The 13,970-nt window shown below is 42.8% G+C and overlaps 1 protein-coding gene and 1 non-coding gene across 4 annotated transcripts in view; both read left to right on the top strand.

The window, feature by feature from the left end:
- Positions 1-615: 615 nt before the first annotated feature.
- On the top strand, positions 616-689 carry trnai-aau (transfer RNA isoleucine (anticodon AAU)). The gene has a single exon. It is a non-coding gene; the product is annotated as a tRNA-Ile (tRNA).
- A 236-nt stretch (positions 690-925) lies between these two features.
- The window catches only part of LOC115371355 (FERM, ARHGEF and pleckstrin domain-containing protein 1-like), a 70,445-nt gene continuing 57,400 nt past the window's right edge, over positions 926-13,970 (top strand). For all 3 annotated transcript variants that reach the window (XM_030068701.1, XM_030068692.1, XM_030068683.1), the window contains exons 1-2: positions 926-1,224; positions 7,240-7,467. In XM_030068701.1, the coding sequence (XP_029924561.1) occupies positions 7,294-7,467 (174 nt within the window). In that variant the 5' untranslated portion in view covers positions 926-1,224; positions 7,240-7,293. The remainder of the gene's footprint in view (positions 1,225-7,239; positions 7,468-13,970) is intronic.

Genomic DNA, 13,970 nt, shown 5'->3' with positions numbered 1-13,970 from the left:
CGGTCTCGCCCTCTCCTCGCCCGACAGATTTGTGTGGTCGCTATGGCAACGGGCGGCAGTGATGCTCGTGGACACCGAGGTAAAGTTTGCTTCTTTACGTTGGACTTTGGTTGCATATTCCTACCTTTAAAGTCATAATGCACGAAATGCGTGAAGCACATAAAAACTGCAATTACTGTTACACGTTTTTATTTCATTCTTTGGGACAATTTTGTCACTTCCGTGTGGAGTACACTGATTTGTAATAGGTTTATATGGCAAAAATTGGTATGAACACAGAGGTGAGCGAACAGAAATCGGTGGATGAAGGGAGGAAGACTGCTTTTGGCGAACACCATGTGAGTATGTTTTGATCTGTAATTGATTTATAATTTATAACGCCTCCAGCTAATAGTTTCGGGTGCTTTTTTATTAAATACATGCAAGGACAGCAAAAATATGAGGTATGAATATCCAACCACACCGTTCGTATGTAAAACAAAGTTTACCTCAGTACAGAAAATACGAAAGTGTCGGGTGCACAACTTCTATTTATTCAACAAAATAAAATAAAATAAAATAAAATACAGTGTCCACTTTCTGAAATATCGTCGTGCTCTTATTTTGGAATATGATGGCCGGTTAGCTCAGTTGGTTAGAGCGTGGTGCTAATAACGCCAAGGTCGCGGGTTCGACCCCCGTACTGGCCATATGCCTTTTGCCATACATTGGTGTCGTCCGCAAAATGTGGAAGACAGAGGTACACCTTTCCGAAGCCAATAATTTGCTTTGCAGACCTGAGTCCTTGTGTAGCTTCATACTGACTCTTATATTACTATACAATCCCAACAAAACCAACACGAGGTCGTTGCACTTCCCCAAATCACCTTCAGGTGGCGTCGCTCATCAGCAAATCACTTTCTCCCGGTGTGACAGTGTGGTGCCGGGTCCCTAGTGCTGGAGGCGGTGTGTTGCTCTTTATTGTTCGAGTAGAAAGCTCAATCCACGGTTCCCACATTTGTTTCAGCATAGCCGAGGCGCGACTCTCTCTCTCTCTCACACACGCACACACACATACACACACTGCCTGTCTGGGGTTATGGCCACAACACAGAAACCAAGTCCTACCTGAGCGGAGAGGCTTGTGCCGCGAAGACAGGACGGAGGAACCAAACTAACTCGCAGGGCTGTGTTGAAAATTAAAGGCTATACTTGAGGATTATCACTGGATCCTGAAGAAAGGGGGTAAGGAAATCAAGCTATCCGGATTATGTAGCGAGGTTACACGTAGCCTGCCTCGGATCCCATGAATGGTGTAGCCAATTCATGGAAATCGTATGTTTTCTGATTAAAGAAAAACATTCTGGCTTCTTTAGTCAACAATATTTGATGTTTGATGTGTGTTTCAAGTGCAACTGCTTGCTTCGATTTACCCTTGTGGCAACCAGCTTGTTCATTTTCCTAATCGGCTGAGCTTTAGGAGGTTCAGGCTCCTTTTACTGTAAGCTTAATGTTACACAAGGGTAGCCAGTTTAAATAAGTACTTGCAATATGCAAATGCACACCAATACTAGTATTATGCATGCAAAACTAAAAAAAAAAAAAAAAAAAAAAAAAAAAAATGCAGGTTGATTTTTGGAGAATATAACAGGAGACTTTGCGGGAGGTTGTCCATTATCATGCGTTTAATTTTCTCCAGCTTTTCTCCCCAGTTATTTCCTGCTGCTTTGTGTAAATGCCAATCACAGCCCGTAGACTTATAATGGGCTGACTTTATCATTGTCAAAGCAGCGCCACATGCACATCAATTCTTGTGAGTGCTATACAGCCACACACAGCCACACACAGCAGCCCATCCTCCGAGTGTGAGCAGGTTGCCTTAGCCCACTGACATCTTTACCCTGGCCTAAAGGATTACTCTGCTAACCTACATTCAGGGACTTGAACTTAGCCAGCTGGGATTCTCTATATGTGTGTCTTTAAATGGGTTTCTGGGTTTAGAGTGGATGTACACAGTGCTGTTTGTTCCTGTTGTGTGTTTGAGTGCATGCATGTGTCGAGGACTTGAGAACAGTTTGCTATGACAAGCCTTGTAGCTGCTTTTTCTCCTCACTGCTATAGGTGGTGAAGGACATCAGCTGACAAGCACATTCATTCCCTTTCCTCTATTGATTCTCTTTTTTTTTTTTAAAGGGGGGTGGGGGGGGGGGGGGGGGGGTATTCAGTTTTTGCTTCCCCTCTTTTTACAGGGGGGTCATAGCACAGTGAGAGAGCAGCACGTTTCAAGCTGGTAGGGATTGAATGTGTTCCTCAAAGTCAGTTGATATTTCATAGGTTGAAGCCTTTGTCCTATAACTGAAGGTTTGTTTCACTAATCAATGCGCCACCCTGCTGCCCATTTGATTTGGGAATCAATATATTGTCCACAATGGCTGGGAAAATTGGTGTGACCCTCTCTTTCCTTCATTGTCTCTCTCTCTCTCCCATAAACACACACGCATACACACACACACACACACACACACACACACACACACACACACACTCTCACAATGGCCATTCTTCCCTAGGGAAACAGAACAGAGTAACTGCTAGGCGAGTGGAGAGTGTCACCTTGATAAACACGGTATCAAGCACAGCTATTGATCTGTCAAGGACCATGGGAGTAAGCATGCTGCAACCTTCATGTAGCCCTTAGATGTGCTTGTTCGGCCATAGTTGAGAGACCATGGTTTTTGTTGTGTTTTTTCAGTCGTTCCACATTAAGAATGCATATTCCTGCTGTTTTGCCTGCATTTTTGCATTTTTTGTGAATTTGATTCTAACCTTGCATTAAATAGATCCACATAGTGAGGTGGGGCTAAATTCCCACAACACTCTCTGGTGCAAATCCATCTTCCAGATAACAGTCCCACCCACAAATGCATATCTTGCTTGTTTTCTATGAATGAAACCACAACCTCTGTGCTGTTGTTATTCATTCACTTTCTGAAGCTGGCATTATTTTGCTTTCTTTGACTTTTGTCTGTCTTCGTTTACTTAAAACTGGTCAGGATATTGTAATACCATCAGGATTAAAACCAGACTGGATGTAATACTGTGTTGCCAAAAGTCAAGCTCTCTCTGTTTCCAGCAACATAAGCCTGCACATACACACGTTCATGCACACAAACATCCAATTCCCTGGACCCTGCTTCCCTCTCACAAACTGTTGGGAAATTTTCAACTAAATAGTTCAAAGGCTGGTTGAGAGGCCTTGGTCCCTCAGAATTAAAACCCTGCTGCTGGAAGCTCCCACAGTAGCTTCCTTTGTGCCTCTGTGACCGACTTGCTCTGTATTCCTCTCTTGCTGAGCTCCATGCACAGTCCCCAGCCATGAGACAATGACACTTATGGTTTGTAGCTAAGTAAAAGGCCTCTTTCACTTTCTACATTTGTTTAATTGCGGTACTGGTTTCAAATGAGGGACAACATTAAGTAACCTGTTTGTATATGTTGTTCCTATGGTCTTTAGGCAGTCCAGTTAACACATATGTAAATAACTAATCCCTGCAGCTAAAAAAAACTAAATGGAGAAGCTATTTAAATAGGTATATCTTGTTTCTGTGGCATTATTAGTCCAGGGATGAGATGTTTTCTAATGTAGTGAGTTTTTTTTGGACACAGTGCTTCCATTCATTTTAATTGTATAGTACTGTTCTTTTACAATATTCCCGCTGTTTGTGTTCCTGTTTACAAAAACTACTTTGAAAGGCCTTAAATTTAACTTGCCAGATCCTGCAGGCTCCCTGTTGGTGAGAGATTGTGCTGAGAGAATGAAGACAGACAGGCAGACAACAGCCAGCCCTGTATCCTGCAGAATATGAGCTATGTTTTGTCAGGGTAATTGGCACCTGCTTGTTAGTGAATGATTAGGTAGAGCTATAAAACTGGCTCTGAGTTCACACTTGTTTTCCTTTGATGGCTCACACAGAGAGAGAAGCGAGTAACCCTAACTGAGTGAAGTGTACGGTTTCAAAAACAGAATATTGTGTTGAAGCACCATAATGATTGACCTAGTTAGAGTTGAAGCTGTTTTCAAGCAGTCCCAGTGCTACTGAGTTGAAAAGTCGAGTATTTCCAACATTAATTCATATTTTTCAATTGTGCTGTTCTAGACGACAGCTTCTATTACGAGTTACTGGGGGAAATATCACTAAATATTACCATCACATATCATTTATGGGGAGCCAAGTCTTCCATATGAATAAATAAACGAATGAATCATTAACAATTCAAACATAAAAATGAAGTGATAAGCGCAAAAATAAATTGAGGAAGGTGTATTTACTTACTTTTTTTTTTTTTTTTTTTTAATTTCATACATGTATTTGATTTGTGACTTTATTACAGCAGTTTAATTTCATTTACCACCATTCCAGGCTAATGAGGGTATGCCAGTCCAGCACTTGTGGGATGTATTTATAACATCTGGTTGTTCATTTTTTTGTGCATGGATTGATTGAATTTGTCTTACTCTTTCATTTTTTACATTGTTTACATACAAAACAAGTTAGCTAACTAATATGGGCTCAAGTTCTACACCTGATTCACTGACACAGTCCTCTGAAAGTGGCTGAATCAGCACCAAACCTTGAATGTATCTTTCAATACTGCGCACTCTGACTCTTCTTAGCACATACTGTCTGCAAAATAAATCGATTGCTTGAAGTCAGACTTGATCCTCCATAATCAGGCTCATCCTGAATGCACTAGATGAATAAAAGTGACCAACACAATGCCTCTACTCCAGCTACTGTTGCTAGACGCATATACAATAATCAGACACACGGTGATGCAGTCCAAGCCAGTCAGGTAATCTGTGGTAATCTTTCAGGCTGTGTAGATAATGAACTGCCAAAAAGCAGCTGAACAGAGCTTTCTTTTTTTTTTTTTTTTTTTTTTTTGTTTGGTGGGGAAGTAGCCGACAAGAACAAATGAGTGTTCCCACAGGTGTAATGAGTAACTTGAATGTCAGGTCCCTTTTTATTGTCAGGTCACTTCCTTGGCTGGGCTCCAGTTTCTAGTTACAGCCTTTGTCACCGAGGTGCAGAGAAGTACCCGGTTTTGTGTGTGTGTGTGTGTGTGTGTGTGTGTGTGTGTGTGTGTGTGTGTGTGTGTGTGTGTGTGTGTGTGTGTGTTGTGGGTGTGGGTGGGGGGGGTTAGTAAAAGATAATGTCTTTTCTGTGGCACTGTGTTTGGGTAAAGGTTGTGTTACCTGACATGCAAGGACGCTTATGAACAGGGACATGGGAGGATTGTTTGGGGATTGTGAGGACAAGTTGGTTGGCATCAGTATAGTTATAAATATGAAAAAAATGTTTTCTTTATTTAACATCTTTTTCCCATGGATATTTTTGTGACACTCCACTGATCCGCCCAAGAGAAGTAAAATTTCACTTGCTCCAAGAAAGTGAAACAGTGAACTTCTCCACGGGGAAGTCAAATGTCAGGTTCAGCTTCAGAGGAGAGGACAGTCTCCCTCTTCACTATCACATTGTGTTTGTTCTCATTCAAACAGGGTTATTGTTGGAGAGAAACTGAAGACTCAGCTTACATGTTATCTGGGATAATATCTGCTTGTAAACAGTCAGTTTATGTTAATCCGGTGGCTGCATGTTCCTCAGGAAAACACAGACGACTTATCTTTGTGACTCTAAATGGAGTTACCGCGGGGAGAGCCTGACACTGAGGGCCTAATGACCTATTAATCAACATAATGACCTATTGGTTCTTAATGACTCATTAATTAAATGATTTATTGATTACCATGTAATGACCTTGGGTGGGCTCATGAAATGTGAAAATGGACACAAAACTGCAATTCCACCTTGAAAAAGACAGAAAACGTGATGGGGGAGATTTTTTTTCCCTTCATTTTCAAATGGATACTCTGAGTTCTTGGTAGAACAGCAAGCACTGTGTTACCAGCTTAACATGAGTTTCAGACTTATTTATTTATTCATGTAACAGCTAAAGTTTTAAAGGTCTAAAAAATATTTTCCATGTACCAGTCAGTCAAGGTTTTGTGAGTTTTTCCTCATGGTTGCTAAGCTCAGAATTACTGCCATATCATGTAGTTGGACCATTGGAGGAATATGGGAGTGTTTATGGTGCGCTTTGTTCGATAAGCTGCCCTTTGAAGAGTAGGATAGCACACACATACGCTTACACACTACACACACACACCATACAAAGTCCTAAGGACCGTTCATGTAGGCTGGAAACAGGACCAGTGACTAATTTGATTGGAGTGAACAGACAAGTACGTGTGTGTGTGTGTTAGGACAGTGCAGCGGCGTGTAAACCCCGGACCCTGCAGTGCCCTCTCACTGTCTTCTGTCTTCTAAAACATTCCACAGCTGTGATGTCACCAACCGTCTGAGAGGCTATTTATTGTCTGGGGCTGAAGGTTTATCAAGTGTGGGATGAAGGGGAAGGAGGGGGGTGAAAAGTGTGTGTGTGTGTGTGTGTGTGTGTGTGTGTGTGTGTGTGTGTGTGTATGTGTTTATGTCTGGCAGAGGGGAGGGGGGTTGATTCAAGTTGCCTTTGTGTGTTCTCAGACCCTATCTCATCTGTCCTACATTGCACGGCTTTGATTCAAGTCTGAACTGGTCTTAAACAGAGCTTTGCGTTCAGTTTGGAGGAAAGGCAGCAAATCCCACCTGCATGTGGTTGGAGCAGGCATGTGCATGAGTGTGTGTGCCTTTTCCCCACCACGAGGCCCAGCTATAATATGGAACTGTCCCAGCTCTGTGGTGTAAACACTCATCTCAATTCCAACCAATAAAAATTCACCACTGAATAACACACTGACAGAATGTCTTGTGGTTTTTACATTGTGCAAGGCAAGTTTCCTCAGACTGTGTAAATGTTATAAGAGTCCTCACACATTTCTTGAACTAATTAAGCAGAAAGTTTCTATCTGAGCCAAGTTTTCTGCATCGGGTTGCCACAAGAAATCCTCTTACCACTTAGCAGTAAATCTGAAGCAAATCTTGTGTTTTTTCCAGGAAACCTTTTTTTAACCTTTACCCAGAAAAAGGTTAATTGAGAATGGATTTGTTTTTCTGCAACCTCTCTTAAAATGCTTCATATTAAAATAATGTTGTTATTATTTTGCTTAACCAAACAGCTAAAAAAATACCCAAGAATTCATGAAGAGAAATACCTGATTTACTACCTGATGTGCTAAAATCCACCTTTCTTTCCCTCTCCTAGACGTGAACCGAGGCCCCATTAGGTAGAGAGCGCCTTACTGTAGAGTCTGTCATCATGGTGGAGCCTGCTGACAGGCCGTCTACAGCCGGCCAGAGGCTGGGGGCCCCTGAAAGTTTTGGGGTGTCCACTCTGGAGCCTGGCCTGCGCCCCCCTGCCCAGCCTCCAGGACGGCAAATCTCCATACGGGTTCAAATGCTCGACGATACACAGGAGGTCTTTCAGATATCGGTGAGTCTGAGTGCCTGCTCAATTGCTGTTGTTGGATTATTGCCATAATTGTGACCCTAATTCAGACAATTTGTTAATGTTCATATCCAGAGAGAGTCAGGGCGTGTCAAGGTCTCCTTGCTCATGGACACCTTGACCAGATATGTGGCTGTTGAAGTTTTAGTCGGTTTAGTTAGTTTTAGGGTCAAGAGGCCTTCATCCATCCATGTGTCCATTTCTTAGATGCTTATCTGAGTCATGGTCCAGTTAAACAATGGAAAAATACCAAAACTGATGTCAACAGATATTAATTTCACCATCAGCATTGTGCCAAATGACTTTTTCAGGATGGTGGTTCCACCTCAAATCACCCGCTTTTTTTAAACTTTTATTTTCTCTTGTGGCTCCCAGATTGTCTGCAACTGATTACAAGTGTTTCAGTCTTCACAGACACATTTAAAACAGACTTTTTTTCAGCCTCTTTTGATACTTTACCATGTAGACCATACACACAGCCTAGTTGCTTAGGCTATAAAGAACACTCAGGGCTCCCAGATGGATAAATAAATCAAAACACTTCCACCTTGCAAGCGATCTTTATATATACTTGATATACCTGACGGAGATCCCTTGCAGGATTGCAACATTGTGATTTATTCACTTAATCTTGGAGCATTAGAAAGGGAATCACAAGCTCTACATCCATTTTTAAGTATTAATTTAGTACAAGAGAGTGTGATTGGTGGCATGCAGCAGAGAGCATTTGTCTGATTTGCGTCTTAACCCAAGGCATGTTGATTACGCGGGTAAACCACAGGGTGCCTTGAGGACTTAAGCAGAGAGGCTGAGCTACCTGGTGCCTGACAAATATTTTTAAAACGAGTTTATGTGCATGAGTGATTTCTCACTAAATTGCGCAACAGATTGGAATGAGAGGAAGATTGTCACATCTCAAGCAGGCAGTAATTTATCCTAACATTGTGATGGTCTGTTGCTTTCTTTCTGTTTGTCTGTCTTGTGTATCCGTTTATCAACTCTTTCTTACACCCCCACAGTCAGGACTGATACAAATCATTCAAAATGCATCATAAATGCATCATAAAGTACCTGAGATATGGCTTATAAGTGGAGATGTTTTCCCAGTTCCTGTGACTTGACCGTGTGGAGGTGCAGCACTGACAATATGTCATTCCAGAATGGTGGCTAAATATTTTCTTCTCACCTTGAGGCAGTTTGTGTGGAGCCTCGGGAGACACACTGGAAGTGGGAGAGAGGCCAGCTTCCTGTCTCAGCACACCACACCTAAAGACCTGAAACCAGAGGGAGTGCTGATTAGGATTCTGCCACATAGACAGAAACACACACACTCGCTCAGACACACACACACAGACACTGGTCTTTGCTCCGCTGCTATCTTTATCTCTGTCTGCCTCTCTGCCTCTGACTCAGTTGTGCTCTCTGCTCGTCTGTCTGTCCTGTCTTGCCGATGTGCCTGTGTTCGTTTTGAGTGTACGCTTGCATGTAAGGGAGTGTGTTTTTCTGTGTCCACGTGTTTGTATCCAGCAGCTCTCTTGACTTCCTAATGCTGTTTATAGAAAGCACTCCTCTGAGAGGCTCCACTGCCAGCTGTGTGTCCATGCTGACGTTCGTGCTGCGGTGTTTCGGTATGTCTTCTCGGGGTGTATCCTTGGTTAGTAAAATTCTGAACACACACAGTTAGCCTCTGCGGCTAGCTGACAAAGACTTTGGTTTCACGCCCAGCTTAGCGCTTAAAATGCCTATAGAAAACCAGGATCTGTATTTAAAGAAAGCCAGCACTTTTTGTACTTTTTGTGATGGTAATTAAGGAAGAATCCAGCATGTCGCTGTCTCAGGATATTCAGAGCTGTCAGTTCAGGGCGCAGTAATTGGCTCTTGTAAAAATGGCAAGAATATACGTAGTAGTTAGTGTGTCAGTGCCTGAGGATCTGTCTGTGACCATGCGGATTGTTTGACAGGAGGCAGGAAGATGCGATCTGCATGCTTTTCTTTCTTTTTCATGCTAAATTGATGTCTTCTCAAATTGATGTAAGAGCACCGACGTCATGGTGTGCCACAAAGCAGTACAACTCCGTGCTCCCACTCTCCCTATTTTTTTCTCCCTACTCTTGCACAAACACACACACACACACACGAGTGCCCATAGAGGCCTATCTCCGTGGAACATCTTTAGACGTCACTGCTCAGACCGCAGGGAAGCGGAACGCATCAGCTGAGAACACACTGAGAACATCAGGGCAACCACAGAATACTAATAATGCACACACACACGCAAACCCACACAGACACACACACTACTGTTTATGGTTGAGCCTGTTTGATCTCAATCACCAGTCAGAGCCGGAGTCTGTGCCTCCAAATGTGAACCAGCACAGGACTGGACTGGGAACGGTAAGAAGGACTAGAGATGGGAGAAATAAAAGGAAAGAAGAGGAGGGCATTGAGAAAGAGGAAAAGAAAGGACAACAAGGGAAAGGAGAAGGAAGGAAAGTCCCAAGGAAAACAATATGTTAAACAAAGTTGTCTGTAAAAGAGAGAAATGGGAGAAGTGGGAAGGAAAGCAGGGAATGGAAAATGACCAAATGAAAGGAGGGTTCAGACCTGATCGCTGGCTCAGTGAAATAAGGGAGCCATTGTCTTGGAACTTGACTCACCTGGGCCTTTTTCCTAATGCAGTGCCCTCCAGTGTGTTTGCTCATAAGGTGTTGTCTAATGTGTGAATCAAGAGATTAGCCTGCAGCTTACAGCACCCTTGGCACCAGATTTGGCAACTCCTGTTATAGGGATGTAAAGTGGAAGTTTAGCACAAGCCAACCCAATTCTTTCACTTGCTCCTAACACCCAAATCATTCCTACCCCATACATTTTAATTACATTTCTTGACTCAGTAAACAAAGCATCCTCTCAGGGCTTGGAAACTTAAATGAGCTGGGGTTTATGGAATTTGGTCACAAATGAATCAGAGCAAATGGACATCCAGTAGGATGACAATGAGAGCTCAGGCGGCAGCTTTCATCTTCAAAGGTTGTGTCCTTACGGGTGATATTTCAGGCCTATTCAGCTGTATCCTCAGGGCCTGCATAGAGAATGCGGACCACGCTCGGTGTGCCGAACGGATTCTATTAGACGGATTCCCGGGAGGGCAAACTTGGAATCCATCAGATCAGAGGGAGATCTTCCAGAGTTTCAGCTTGGACTGTGCTGTTGTTAAAGGCGCAGATCCTGAATACCTTTTAAATCCCATACAGCTTTCCTTCTCATGGAATGACAGGGAAAGCTGGCCTCTCACAATATAGCACATGAGGAACTTTTTAAGCTGTTAAAATGAGAAATTCAGCAAGCAATATATTTTCATTTGTGCTTCAAGCTACCCCTTTTTTCTAATTCTTACAGGATTGATTGCTCTTACAATAAAGAATATTTCAGTGTTCAGAAGGATTTGGTGTCAATAAAATGAATGAAATACATCCACCCAACACACACTGACAGGAGTAGTGACCTTGTTACGTTCCACAGAAACACACACACGCACACACACACACACGTATACACACTTAAAAGCTTCATTATTCATGTGGAGAGGAAGCAGCGTGTGTGAAGAGTTTGTGAGTGCAGAACATCGTCTCTCACTCCCACTGGGTAAATAATTGAGGGACGAGAGGATGTAGAGTGTGTGTGTGTCTGCAACTGTATCCGTGTTGTGTGTGTGTGTCTGTGTGCATGCTCAGTGAGTAATGGAGAATGTCTGAGTTGTTACTCATTTGCTTAGAGAGGTTTCACCTGTTTTGTTGACGTAAGTGTGACACCGCTCACGGAGCTAAATTATGGATTGTACCACTCCAAGTCAGCTGTGTTCGTTTTCGGCTCACTTATTGTACCAAGTAGATTGAAACTTTGACAAGGCTGGCTTATTGGCTGTCACCCATTACTAACACACACACACTTGAACATTCAGACATGCAGATGCCCACATCACACGCCACTCTTGGCTCAGTTCCTTTTGATAATTTATTTGATCACAGTTTAAGTCTGTTTAAGCCTCAGTGTTTACTTGCATGTCAGAGAGGAACTTTGTAGTGTGATTTAGATTGAATCCCAACATGCCCTCACAAGTAAAGCCTCTTGTCCCAGATTTTCTCAGCGTACCATAAAGTCGCAGCATCAGTGTTTGATGGGATTTTTGTCCCTGTTGTCGACGGCGCCACTTTGGGATGGAAACCATTTCTGTGTTTGTGTTGGGAATTAATGCAATTCAAGAAGTAAATAATTTCTGCTATCTTGCTTGTTGAAATAGTGCTGATGTTCCAAAATTGAGCGGGGAGTCAACATCAGCTAAAACTCTCACATGTTTGCTAAATATTGGTGGCAAATAGCATGCACTTTTCAGACAGACACTCGGAAGTTGAGTCGTACAATTTTGAGATTCTTTGACTTTCTGCTTGTCCCGTCTCAGCAGGGAGGTCAGAGGTCAGGATTACTTTAAGACCAGTGGAGCTGGTAGGGACTCAAGGTTACTTTCAAGGGCACATCAGCAGGGCAGATGCTTAATTTCACTAGGATTTTACATAAGGCTCTCCTTTTGAAAGGTTCTGTCTGTGCAACTCTGCTGCCCCTTTTTTACTACTACTAATAAACTTACTGTATATCGGACTCATCTAGAAACATGGTTAACAAAGTGGTTTTCAATAAAAACGATGAACAATGAAAAAATTACACGAGTCCCAATAGAATTGAAAATATAAAACTGATGCAGGATACAAGATAATAGGACAAAATGAAAATGAAACATTTACATGAAAGCCAATCTGTTAAAGTGAGGAAATTGAGAAGATGATACTGATTTGGCTAAGATTAGCCCCTGTGGTCACAAGCACTTGGCCCTCTCGGCTTTTGAGTCTATATTTTGGGTCAGTGACCCTCTGCAGCAGGATCTCAGGTTGCACTCACTTTTGCAAGCAGTGAACACATCAGCAAATGGCAAGAGACTGGATTATGCAGCGCTTCCAAAATGATCAGCAAAATCTGGAAATCAGTCGACTGGCAGGCAGTCAGTGTCCAGACACTCAAATAGGGGGTATTATCATCTCTTTGTTCATCCCCTGGATAACTGTGTTATCCGGGATAACTGTGCGTCATCCAGGGGATAACCCGGTCTCTTTTTCTAGCCTGGTTTTATAGTAAGACGTGGTTCAGCTGTGGCTGCCTTGAGATTTGTGAGTCAACTGGACAGCCTCTATACTGCAGAACTAGCTCCCGTTACACCCCAATGGCAGAGATGAGCTTGTCCTGATTCCCCAGAGCATTTGAGCTCATCTGAAGTCCCTCCCACACAGGCCGCCTCACTATAAGATAAATCTTATTGGTTTTGATGATGACCATTTAATAGCAGTCATGGTTAAGGCCTGCACCTCTGGAACCACATGTGTCCTGGCTGGCCTGGTTCTCCTGCGTCTCACATATTCTGTCTCTGTCAGCCTCTCTACAGCCTCAATGAAGATAAAATGCTAAAGGAAGAGAGTGTCATTCCATTCTACATATTATCTCTATCAACTGGCCTTTCTGTATGCAGTAATTTTTGTGTCACTGCCTTCGATTGGTGTTAGATTTTTTTCTGTGCTTGTCACGTGTACCCTGCTTGACCTTAAACCCTGTCAGATCATCCAATATATTCTCATCAGGATTGACTTGGAGGTTCCTCAGTGGACCTCAAAAGCTTTAGAAAGGACTGGTTGATAGGTTGTGTGTGTGTGGGTGTGTGTGTTTTGGGGTTAGAGGATATAGAAATATAGAGATGGGAGTTTGGAGTGGGTGTGTGAGGGTGCGATAGGATCAATGCATGGCCTTTTGTTGCGTGATTGGATTGCAGCTGTATGATCTACATGGCCCCTAACATTACGCTTGTGTGTGTGTATGTGTGTGTGAGAGAGATGGGACTACAGGGGGAGGGTTATGGAGATTAAGCTGATAGAACTGCTTTATAGACGACATCAGTTGATGGACTAGCAGTCCCCAGTGTACATAAGGCCTATGATAAATGAGCTACAAGTCCCCCACACTGTCACACACACTCTCTCACACGCGCACACACACACACACACACAAATTTGCTCCTCAGCTCTGCTTGGGAACCGTTGACATTTCAAAATGGATGAGCCTTTGTGCTTTCAGCTGCCTTGGGAGTAAATGATACATGTGGAAAGAGCAGATATAAAAGGAGTCAGACAGGAGGAGAGGCAATCACATCTTTTGAAAGCATCTTTAAAAAAAGAAGAAACATGAAGACTGACTAATTCTTTTCTGTCACTTTCAATGCAAATGTAGCGCTAGTGTCACATGTTATAAATGCATATTTTGTCTACCTACCACCTACCTAAACGACTATTTAGTCTACCTACCTACTACCTTTCAACCAATGTCTAGGTTGAAAGGCAGTTTTTGAATCATGTGGTCCAGAAATTATTAGGGCAGCTCCACTAAGGAAATAT

Source organism: Myripristis murdjan, chromosome 2 (genome assembly GCF_902150065.1).
Source record: "Myripristis murdjan chromosome 2, fMyrMur1.1, whole genome shotgun sequence".
Lineage (NCBI taxonomy): Eukaryota > Metazoa > Chordata > Actinopteri > Holocentriformes > Holocentridae > Myripristis > Myripristis murdjan.
Note: the sequence above shows the minus strand (reverse complement) of the source record. Positions and strands in the feature narration are given on the sequence as shown.